This window comes from Osmerus mordax, chromosome 5 (assembly GCF_038355195.1).
Source record: "Osmerus mordax isolate fOsmMor3 chromosome 5, fOsmMor3.pri, whole genome shotgun sequence".
Classification (NCBI taxonomy): Eukaryota; Metazoa; Chordata; class Actinopteri; order Osmeriformes; family Osmeridae; genus Osmerus; species Osmerus mordax.
The window spans coordinates 11,239,324-11,251,351 of NC_090054.1; the positions used below are offsets into that span (position 1 = coordinate 11,239,324).

Sequence of the window (12,028 nt, forward strand, 5' to 3'; positions counted from 1 at the left end):
TGGTTGCCTGGTCTTCTCTTATCATTCATATTGGTCAGGGGAGGCATACAAGTTAAGCGGAAGCTTAATTGGTGGTATGTATCTATTAAGTGGATTGTACAGTATATACTGTTCATCACATAACACATGCACTTTTTTGACAGACGTGTGTGAATAATCTACTGTTTTTTAGCTCTCGAGTCAAGAAAGAGCAAGTGTTGCTCGAGTGTGGAGTAAACGAGGATCCTGGACAAGAGGACAGGGAACACAGCGTGTGTGTGTAACATTTAGCTAGAAAAAAAACTAATTTTACTTTTCCTCTCTCCCTCTCTGTCTATAATTGTGATTAGCCGACGTTATAGGATTACTGTAAAATATCCCGCAAGCCTTGCTGTTTCTGAGGTGCTCTGACCTGTCGTCTAGCCATATAAATTTGGAACTTGTCAAAGTCGCTCAGGTCTTTACCCCTGCTCTTTTGTCCTGCATCCAACATGTTAACTATGAAAACTGATTGTTCGCTCACCATCTAATCTATCCAGACATTGATTGGCATCCTTGTCTTGAGATGAGAGCTTCACCTGTGAGTGGTCATAAATATTTTGGCACATTAGTGTATACAAATATATATAAATAGGAAACACATGGGATATCTTTTAATATATAATAGAATACACTTATATACAGTCGATAGCAATATATAAATATGGATAGATAATAGATAATTAAAAAGTAACTATTGAAAAAACTGTTTATATCTTCAAGCTGTGGAAGCTGGGAGACTCTTTATGCTTCACCAGGGAGTGAACAGTGGGCTCAGTCGCATGCAGCATTCCCACAACATATTTTCTGTTATGTTTTGAATGGGGACTTATCTAGTTGAACTAATATATATGAAATAAATGGATAAAGTAAATAGCTATACATATTTGTTATGTATATATATATGTTATATTTTAGATATTATATAAATGGCATTTTCCTATATATTAAATAACTAATTATTATATATATGATATGCTTATTGTATTTTTACATAATGTAATTCATAAAATGTCTTATTTACAATGGGTCACATCAAAAGTATGTATTATGTTGAGCTTTCCTTTGGTTTTGCAGCTTGCTTTGTTGAACCTGCTTTTATTTTTCCTAAGCATTATTTTAATAAATGTAATCTGAAATTCAGCTGCCAAATGTCTCTTTACCTACCTATACATGTCAATAGTACAACATGTTTTAACCCTTGCAATTATGAAACATGATTAATTCCTTTCCTTGCTTTAGTCCACTCCACACATGTAAGCTATAGTATATGAATCTTTTCGTTTTTTTTATAGCATTTCTGTATTTAAAGAACCATCCATATTTCTCTTTGCTGCTCTGTCACCAAAATAATACTAATACATTGAAAAGGACAAACCCTTTCTTACTCTTAGCTGTACACTTCGTGCAATTGGAGATGCGGGGGAGGGGCTGGGGTTTCCCCAGCAGAACCTAGGTATAATCTAGGGAAAGTACACCTACAAGTTAACTACAGTAAATTACTTTTAAATAGTTTAATAAAGTGACTTTGATTAAAGTATATTGCTTATAACTTCATTGTGTATTACTTTTAAAAGGCTTTAGAGTCCGAATCTATGTCAAATAGATTTCTCACAATAATGTGTGATATCTGAGTTCGATTCCTGGTCAAGCCAACTGACGTTGTGTCCTTGGGCAAGGCACTTCACCCTACTTGCCTCGGGGGAATGTCCCTGTACTTACTGTAAGTTGCTCTGGATAAGAGCGTCTGCTAAATGACTAAATGTAATTTAATAAATCGATTAAATTAGTCGTATTGTAGTCATCACAGTTTTGGCAAATATTGCTACAATATGTTCTTCTATAAATATCCTAGGTTATTCCACTGATGCTGTCATGCATACCTAGGCTCTAGTCAAGTGTAGTCAACACGTACAATATAGATCATATTTCACAATTGAGTTCTCATTGGCTTTGCTAGAATCTGGTGATGGTTGACTCGTGTTCCTCCATACATAATTAATTTTTGAATAAGTTGTTGTATTGCGCCCTCTATGGATATGGATACAAATCTGGAAGGTACTTAATTTAATACAAATTTTATTACTAGAGGAAGTGAAATGTTGCTGTAACAAAGTTAAAACTTCCGGTATTGCAAAGCTTGTCGGGATACTCAGAAGCTTTGGGCGCCATATTGGACTGTAGCAACTAGCTAACTATTGTCATAAATTTGGTGTTAATAGCTGCCACTGCGTGAGTTTTAATGTTATCTGCAAGTTTGCTGTAGGATAACGTGTTTCAGTGTGTCATGAAAGAAATGTCAGCGTAAGTCCATTACTGGTTTATAGACTTGGCCAAATTATCAACTTGTGCATTATGTACAGAAAGCTGCAAAGAATAGGCTAGCTAGCTGACAACTAGCTTGCTAGCTACTGGAATAATAGCTTGTTGAGAACAGGGAATTTTGCAATGCGGTGATGATGCTAGGGCCTGTGTTCTTTTTTAGGAAACTAGTTTTTTATTAACTGTATCAGACTGCAAGCGCCTGTGTACGTTTATTTGTTGATTCTTTACTAGTGTTTTAATGCTTAGTCCATTAGCTAGTTATCTAGGCGTAGTAGTCTAATGCTAAACGCTGTCAGCCTTCGCTTGCTAACCACCCTACACAAGTTAGCTTGTTACGTCGTTAGCAAACTTATAAACAAGAACTAGAGCTAGCTAGTACACATTTACGCAGTTTGTTAGCTAACTCACATTAACTTGCTTTACTGCACAGGTTGTTAACATTCATACTCAAGAGCAATATTATAGTTCACTTGCAACTATTTTTCTGTTGTTGCAGGCGACGAGCGTCATGTTTGGGTAGTGACTGTTAACATTATTTAAGTCTAGGTGATAACCAATTTCGCTAGCTTGTCATGCTCTTACGTCCTGTTTTAACCCCACGAACAGCACCATGCCTGGCGGGCAACAGCCTCAGAAACACTATGGCATCACCTCTGCCATAAGCCACGCACCCCCCCGGGACATAGATCACCAGTACACTAAAAAGCTCAGTGATGCAATGAAGCCTTTCGGAGTTTTTGAAGACGAAGATGAACTAAACCACAGGTGAGAATTTCGGTATAACCATACACACACCGCACACTATTTTAAGTGGTTATATGTATATTCAGTCATGGATGTCGACCAATACAATCCAAAGCTGTAGGTGCAGTATATCTTCTTAGAGGATCCTATCTTTTTGAAAAAATAACTTCACAATGGAAATCATAGTCCAATTTATTAATTTTCAGACTTGCTGTCCTTGGGAAGTTAAATGCATTTGTCAAGGAGTGGATTGCAGAGATTAGTGAAACAAAGGTTAGTGGATGAGTTGCAGTATATCCCAAGCAGATTTCATGGGAACCTGATAAACAATGAAGGGGATTACTAATTCACCATCCGACTTCTAATTTTCCTTCGGCCTTTGCCATATTCATCTCGTAACAAGTAAATAAAGTGTGCCAAGCCATTTCAATGAAATTTAAAATTCATAATTTTTGTCCTCCCTCAAGAACTTGCCGTTGTCTGCAGTAACTAACACAGGTGGTAAGATCTTCACCTTTGGTTCCTATCGACTTGGAGTGCACACAAAAGGTACTTCATATTTAGGTTCTGGAGATCAGCTACTTACGCAAACCTTCGAGCCAGCGTGATCAGAGACTTCTGATAAAGGGTGTTTTAGCCACCCCCTCTCTAAATGTGGTCTAATGTGTTGCAGGAGCGGATATTGATGCCTTGTGTGTAGCTCCACGGCATGTTGAGAGGACTGACTTTTTCCAGTCTTTCTTTGAGAAACTGAAACAGCACGAAGAGATCAAAGACTTAAGGGTGAGGCTTTTAAGGCTCAGGGAAATGCTTTATTTGTAATAAATAGAAAACACTGTTCCAAACTTTTAATCTTGCCTTGTGTGTCTCTTCATTCAGGCTGTAGAGGATGCCTTTGTACCAGTAATAAAATTCCAGTTTGATGGCATAGAGGTAAGTATTTGAGGGGTATTTGCACTTTTGTATTCTGAGTGAATTGTTGTTAAGAACTATGGTTGTACTTTGTTGTTCCTTGACTGCGTTTGGCATTTCTGTCTTGTTGTCGAGCAGATTGATCTCCTCTTTGCCAGACTGGCTTTGCAGTCCATACCCGACAACCTGGACCTGAGAGGGGATTCCCTCCTGAGGAACCTTGACATCCGGTGCATCCGCAGCCTCAACGGTAGGAAGGAAATCTTCATTCTGAGCTATTCTGTACATTTCAACATTATGATATATACAACATCACCATTACAAAGCTTTTTCCTCCAACTTAAAGGTTGCAGAGTCACTGATGAGATATTATACTTGGTGCCAAACAAGGAGAACTTCAGATTGACCCTGAGAGCCATTAAGCTGTGGGCAAAACGTGAGTGTCACTTGGTGTTTCCATATACCCCTTCTTTTCATAGGCAGCATAATGCAATGTTAAAATGTGTCATCTTTGGAATTCTCATTTCGCATTGTATGTAAGTGGATACAAAATGGTATGCCCGTTATGTGAACGTGAGCCAAACTAAGAGGGGCTGAGGTTGCTTTGTAGGGGTAGTTTTGTATCTTAGGACTCTTGTGGACTTGTTTGTCAGGTCGAGGAATCTACTCAAACATGCTGGGGTTCCTGGGCGGTGTGTCGTGGGCCATGCTGGTGGCCAGGACATGTCAGCTCTACCCCAACGCTGTGGCTGCCACTCTGGTCCACAAGTTCTTTCTGGTCTTCTCCAAATGGTGAGTTCTGCATTACAGATGTTCAGTTCCTAATTGAAGTTTTTCCAACAAATGACACTGTAATACACTGTGGCTTTTCAGTCACATTTTGTGACACATCAAGTTTGGGGTTTATTCCATCCGTTCCATACAGAACTGTTTGAAATTAATTTTCTGTTAAAAACTTCCGTACTTGTTACTTCTGAAGTTCAGTTTGCAAACCACCTTGCAGGGGAAAGGGTATAAGTTGCTTTTCATCCAGATAAAAAAAAAAAAAACTTGCACCCTTTGCTTCAATCGGGTAGGGAATGGCCAAATCCTGTGCTTTTGAAACAGCCTGAAGACAGCAACCTGAACCTGCCAGTCTGGGACCCACGGGTAAGTAGCTATTGATTTTAAAATTAGCATGACTGCTTTTATAGTGTGTTTGTGTGTATCTTAGATACCTAATATAAGATTGACTGACTAACTAGGGTTAGAGTTTGTGTTATGGTGACTGACCACTCTAACAAGCCTCCACTCTGTCTTCAGGTTAATCCCTCTGACAGATATCACCTGATGCCAATCATCACACCTGCCTACCCCCAGCAGAACTCCACCTACAATGTCTCCACCTCAACACGCACCATCATGAGTGAAGAGTTCAAATTTGGTAGGTAGATGTGGTCTGTAATTTCTGTCACACACATGTAGACACACACACACAGTTTGTGTTAAGAGCTCTGTGTGTGCCCCCACCAGGTCTCAGTGTGACAGATGAGATTCTGCAGGGGAAAGCGGAATGGTCCAAGCTGTTTGAGCCACCTAACTTCTTCCAAAAATACAAGTGAGTACATGTGATAGTCTGAGTGAGTTTCTGATGTTTGAATGGGTATATGATATTGTTTGTTGACACGTGTGTGTGTGTGTGTGTGTGTGTGTGTGTGTGTGTGTATATCAATACTTATATTCTGTGATTTTATATTTTTGTGTGACCAGGCATTATATAGTTCTGACGGCCAGTGCGTCCACAGAAGAAAACCATCTGGAATGGTAAGTGTTGAGCGGGGGGCTGGTATGGATGGGTAGTAGTTTGTGTGCTTCCTCACTGGAAGGAATGGAATGGAAGCAAAATGAGCCTGGGTGTTCTTCCAGGCAAGTTTGAAACAGTTCCAGTTGGTTTGAACTTTTTCAGTATTACTCTAATGGTAGATATGGGTATTTTCAAGTGAGTGGCTCTTTATTTATTTTTTCAAGCCATTCCCTGACACACTTTTCCCTCATTTGATTTGTGTGTTCTTTCATTAATACCCCTGTGAAACAGGATGTCATGGATTACTGCTTAAAAGCTCCTTAACACATGGTAAAAATAATTTATTCTCAGAATAAACTTATTTAAATTAAAGTTCAGTTTTGTGAACAAGTGTTTTTTTATAACCCTTTTTACTGGTCTTTACCAGGGGTTGGGATAGTTCCAAAGTTGACTGTATATATATTAAACTATACATACACCTTCTGCTTTTTCACCAGGGCTGAGTATTTCAATGTAACTTTTATTGTGTAATTCCGATCACCTGCCATGCTTTGCACTATAAAATAAACAGCTGAGGCCAATAACGTAAAGAATGTTTCTCGAGTTTGCTCCTAAATGACACCCAATCCACACCCAAGAACCGTATTTGCTAATGGTTTTCTCTTTTCCCCCTCAGGATTGGGCTTGTAGAATCCAAGATCCGTGTTCTAGTGGGCAACCTGGAGAGAAACGAATACATAACCCTGGCCCACGTCAACCCTCAGTCCTTCCCTGGGTCCAAAGAGAACCGCACAGAGTAAGCCTGTTAAAAATAACAACAAAAAACACGCACAAATGTTCTCCATTTTCTGTTTATACCTGGCAGTGTGATACTGCCCTGTTGTACTTGCGCCACAGGCAAAACTAAAAGGCAGAAGTCAGTTGTATTCTAGCTAGACCATGGAAGTGTGGTTACAAGTCAGAATAGTTAACACTGGTTCTCCTGTACTAAATGAGACATCCAGACCACTGTTGCTGTACATTATTGCATGACAATAGTTGTTGATTTTATGTGACCGGGTTCATTTGGTTGCGCTCATCCCAGTGATGAAAAGTTACCACTTGTGCCATGGTTAAAAACACTGTCACGGGAGGTTATATGTGTTTGTTGTTGGAACTTGGTGCTAGTGAGTTAGAAATGCCCTCTCAGGCTATTGCTCTGTTGTCCAAACAGAGATGAGTTTGTGTCCATGTGGTTCATCGGGATCATATTCAAGAAAGTGGAGAATGCCGAGAGTGTAAACATCGACCTGACCTACGACATCCAGTCCTTTACAGACACCGGTAAAAATGCCTTGTCTCTTTTTTTCTTTCTCAGAGAACGGAGTAGATTGGATGCGTGGTGAATTATGCATTGTCCTTCACTTGAGTGAACTGCTAATATAACATGGTTAAAGCAGAGTTACCACCCGCTCGGGTTGTGTGTCTGTGGGGGGAGATGTATTGTAAACCCAAATAACTCAAGTCTTACAATCCCCTTGCAGTGTACAGACAGGCCAACAACATCAACATGCTGAAGGATGGCATGAAGATCGAGGCGACACACGTGAAGAGGAAGCAGCTCCACCAGTACCTCCCACCTGAGCTGGTGCAGAAGAAGAAGAGGGTGAGATGGAGGAAGAAGGATTCCCTCAAAGTAGTTTGGAGATGAAGCGTGCTCGGTGGATGAAGCGTGCTCGGTGTTTCCGTGAACAGAAATGTAACTTCTCTTACACCCCCCACTTTCCTGTGGTGTCCCCCCCCCCCCGCCTTTGCTGTTTCAGAGCATTGCAGAGTTGAACCGCAGTGCCAACGGGGGGAGCTCCAAGCGCATCTCCCTGGACGGTAGTCAGCTGGACAGCTCCAGAGACACGGACTCAGGGACACCCTTCAGCTCCCCCACCCCCGTGTGCAAGCCCTGCAAGCCAGCCTCCGACGCAGACGACGGGTAAGGGCCCGGGCCCACACGATCAACTCAGTGTTCGGCAATAAACATTTGCCTCATTTACCAGCGGTATTTAAAAAGGAATGAGTGTTTGCCATACTCAGCCGTGTGCAACATGTTTATTTGAGCTACATGTTGATGTGTCTGTATCGTATATCTGCTCTGTGGATGACCGGCTGCCTGTTTATGGTTTACTTTGAGTTGCTTGCTATGGATCAGATTGTAAAACTTCCTGTACCCTGCAGCATCACGCCTTCCAAACCGCCCGTCCCTTTGTTTGTGGACGGCTCCCCCACATCAGAAGCATCTCCTGAGCAGGGCATGTCCATCCCAGTCCTTGGTACAAGTGAGCGCCATTTACTTCCCCTGCCCTTAAATCTCTCGTTTACATTTTTCATTTAAACCGACGAAACTACAACATAGGCCAGGTCGTTTTGATGTGACTGATTTTTGTTTGTGTTGCTCTCCCTCTATAGAACCGGTGGTTGGGGTTTCCCAGGAGACCGCTCCTACTGCCCCTCTTCCCAGCAGCGCTGTCCCCCCATTGGTTGCTGGGAGTGTAGACCGCACTAGCGACAGCCCCTCAGAGCAGCCTCTGCCCAACGGCATGGGAGACCCCGTCAATGGAGCCTCATCCAAGAGACCGCTCTCACCCACACAGGACGATCAGCCCAATAGGCTAAAAGACACTGAGGAGGTGAGAGGGGGATTATTAACTGCAAAACACCTGAAATAAGGTTGGAGTAAAGATCTGATTGGATTACTGACATCCATCAATGTTAGCATTTGTATTGGTTATTACGTTGATTTTAATAAACCCATCGATCTCCTGTGTTAAATGATGACTGACTCTTTCTATTGTCACACTGCAGGTGCCCAATGATGACGCTACATTCAAAGAGCCATACCCCCCCTCCAGTGATGGACATGCACAGGGAGATGGCGTAACTGTGGTAAGCACCCTTAGTCACCACTGTCTTTTCAGTGACATCAGGAAATAAAAATGCACACCTTATAGAATCTAGGGTGAACATGTCTTAAACACACATTTTTAAGTATAATTTTGCTTTTTGAGGAAATATTTAATTTGAACTTTAACCTAAATCTTACGTACTCATTGGATTGGATTTGGATAGCAACTTCCTGAGGGTTTTGATTGGAGACGTGGTACATGTCACAATCTCCTTGTGGGATCTTGAATCACATTCAAGGAGTCACCTATTGACCTTTTCTACTTTTTCTTCTACACAGACTGGTCTTTCTGGGGCAAAAGCAAGGCCTATTCCAACCATCGACACATCCAGAACACAGGTATACATTTCCATCTTAATCCGTGACAACTAATTTAATATGTTTAAATCAGTAAGCTAACTCCTTTTGCTTTTCCTCATCACAGAGACTGCCCAGCATGGAGCTGCCAGACGCATCTTCACCCCTCCCTGCTAGCAACAGCTGCAGAGTGGTCAAGAATTCCATCAAGCTAGCTCTCAATCGCAGCAGGTAGTCATCCATGCCTGTGTATTGCTCCTTAACACAGTTTGCGTCTGAACATCTAATCGTGAATCAATCCCGAAAATGCTGCACTGGCAAAATCCTCTTTCTTTAAAAGCCTCTCCTCTCGTCCCGTACCTTGCAGCATCACCCCCCCCAAACCCTCAGGGTTATTGGAGAGCACCCTGGCGCCAGACGTACCTGTAGCCACGAAAGTGCAGGGCATGTCCATACCAGTCATCGGCTCAAGTAAGTGTCTTTGGTTCCTATGAGCACTACCTAAATAAAATGGTCTGCACGTGCTGTTGCGGTGTTCCTGTTAAGAATTCGATGTAATTTGGGGCGTCCCTTCTCTCTCTCTCCCCACATTTCCTGTCCTCTCCGAAACACACTTTCTCCATCCTTGATCATAATTTAAAAAGACTGAAATGCCACCAAGAATTGTTTGTCATTATATTTCTCCTTGTCGTTGCCTACGTAGAGAGCATGGCTGTGAAGCCCGTGGCAGCCCCAGCGGGAAGCACCATCCCCACAGTGGTGGGCAGGAGCGTCGACCCCAGCAGCAACGGCGCCGCGCCCAAGCGAGCCCACTCGCCCACGCTAGACGAGCAGGCCAAGAGGATCAAAGAGACCGAGCAGGCTAAAATCCAAATCGTGTGAGCTCTAATGTTCAAACGGAACATGCATTTAGATGAATTTGGGCCCATTGCAATAACCCAGACTGGTGTGTGTGTGTGTGTGTGTGATGAGACAAAACAACGGCTCTTAGCTTAGGGAAGTATCTGTTCCAGAGGTGGAGGGCGAGGAATCTCGCCTCGGTAACAGTTGTCACATGCTCAATGAGTCCCCGCCCCTCCTCACACCCTGCCAGTCGCCTTGATTAAGGCCAGAGAATCCTTATCTAACAAGTCGTCAGACATACGGGACCTGTAGTAGGTCTCCCTCTGCCACTCTGGACACTTGAACACCTCTCTAGATCAAAACATTGATAAAATGATTAGGCGCCCGTAACAGGAGCGATGGTTTTCTCCGTTCAGTTATCTTCTTTTCCGTTGAGTTGCGTGTTTTAAAGGCCTTAAGGTGTCAATGCTGGGTACACACTCTCCCGAGTGTTTTGAAAATCGAACTTGTACAGTAGATGTTTATGTAAATAACTCTTTAAAAGAAAAACGAAAAAATCACTGTTAGTCTTTTGATAGTTCTATTGTAGTTTTTATTAATCGAAAAAGAAAAAAAAAAAGTTTAAAAAATTGTCTTGTGTTTTTCCACTGTCTGAAAAGAAATATCCCCTTCTCAAACTGTTTTGTAATGGCTGTGTAGGTTTCTATACAATTACATGGATGACTGTGGTTTGCTCAAACCTGGACCATCTCACAACCATGACCCTATCGTGACCCACAACCATCCAGAGGATGTTTGTGGTGGTCTAACATGGAACCCTTCCTTTTTACCATAAAATATATCTGGTCGTGTGTTTAACTTACCCTTATTTTACTATTTTGTGAGCAGCACAGATTGCGGTACCCTATTTAAATACACTAGTAAGATTTCCATAGACTGATCTACAGTGTTTGAATTTGGGAAACATGCATTCAGCTGCTCGGTTTTCTCAATCCAAGTTATGTCACCTAAATAATTACATCAATGATGGACCTTTTAAAACTCAGTAAACCTGTTTTGCCTCGCTTCAACTTTGTCCTATGAAACTGGGGTTTGGAGAATGTGATGCTGTGGTAAGTAGGATCTGACTTGTGAAGTGGTCCATGACTGGATCTATGGTGCTTGTGAAACTGGTTCAAAGCTTTTTGAGGGATTGTGTGTATGTGCGTGTTGGTTGTTGGTGTGTGAGGAAGGAAGGGAGAACGTTATGAGCGAATATGTGCTTGTTACCACCTTTGGTCTGTGTGGGTGTGTCTGTTTATGTGTGTGTTTTGGAATTCCCTTTTTTGTGGGGTGTTTGCCCTCTGTGCCTCCTGTGGAGGTTCTTAAAAATGGCATCTCCTGGGGTCATAGTAGAGGGGAGAAGTTGGCCTCTAACATTCTTCTTCTGTCTTTCCAACAATGATTTCCTTGGCTGGGTGTACAGAAAGAATCTGTGTTTTGAAAAGGCTTCTTCATTATTGGGGTTTTCTTATCACTTTATTTATATTTGCATATTTGTACCATGTAATTTTTTATATCATTCATAGCGGGTAGTTTAATTTTTTTTCCCGAAAGACCTCTACACCACTCTTTCCGAATTCTCAGTTTGCATTTTGAGGAACTAACAATACAGGTCATTTGTTTCTAATTTGTATTTGAAAGGGTATTTTGTATGTTATGTTTGTCACCTCCTTTAAATGACTCCATAAATCCATTAAATCTTAAAACCCCAAGATATTGTTTGCTGTTTTTGTTACAGGTTCTCTTTATAGAATGTCACATTTTGTTCTTAAATGTTCAAAGGGAAGTCAATGCATCATGTAGCAATCAATACATGTTTGCAGTTTGTGTTTCAGGTGTTTTTACGGGGTACACCATGTTTGTTCAATGATCGTGGCTGGTTTACTTTAAGTACATTGTTAGGAATGAACAGCAGGGGGCTCAATTCATAAACTTCATGCGCAAGGACCGGGACATTCCCATTTCACCAATTGTAGGCGTAGTGCATCGCGTGGGGATTACCCCAAATACAAATTTCGAATACTGATTGATGAGACCGTATTGACTGCAAAATGTTTTTCCTTTAAAAGGCACTTTCAGACATTTGATATCTTCAAGTTTACACCGTCACGTTCATCATCTATCTGGCT

General features: G+C 41.6%; 1 protein-coding gene across 3 annotated transcripts; it reads left to right on the top strand.

The window, feature by feature from the left end:
* Positions 1-2,198: 2,198 nt before the first annotated feature.
* On the top strand, positions 2,199-11,603 carry papolg (poly(A) polymerase gamma). Of its 3 annotated transcripts, none has more exons than XM_067236530.1 (24): positions 2,199-2,322; positions 2,950-3,108; positions 3,294-3,360; positions 3,555-3,636; positions 3,761-3,870; positions 3,967-4,020; positions 4,138-4,249; positions 4,346-4,435; positions 4,653-4,791; positions 5,076-5,148; positions 5,302-5,422; positions 5,512-5,596; positions 5,749-5,802; positions 6,459-6,578; positions 6,996-7,105; positions 7,306-7,427; positions 7,585-7,748; positions 7,991-8,091; positions 8,222-8,442; positions 8,618-8,698; positions 8,997-9,056; positions 9,142-9,245; positions 9,382-9,485; positions 9,718-11,603. In XM_067236530.1, the coding sequence occupies exons 1-24, from the start codon at positions 2,306-2,308 to the stop codon at positions 9,894-9,896; spliced, it is 2,529 nt and encodes an 842-aa protein (XP_067092631.1). In that variant the 5' UTR covers positions 2,199-2,305; the 3' UTR covers positions 9,897-11,603. The 3 variants fall into 3 exon arrangements, with proteins under 3 accessions (XP_067092631.1, XP_067092632.1, XP_067092633.1); XM_067236531.1 differs by having other exon boundaries at positions 7,991-8,085; XM_067236532.1 differs by lacking the exons at positions 5,076-5,148; positions 5,302-5,422; positions 5,512-5,596; ... (10 more) ...; positions 9,382-9,485; positions 9,718-11,603 and having other exon boundaries at positions 4,653-4,795.
* The last annotated feature ends 425 nt before the right edge of the window (positions 11,604-12,028 follow it).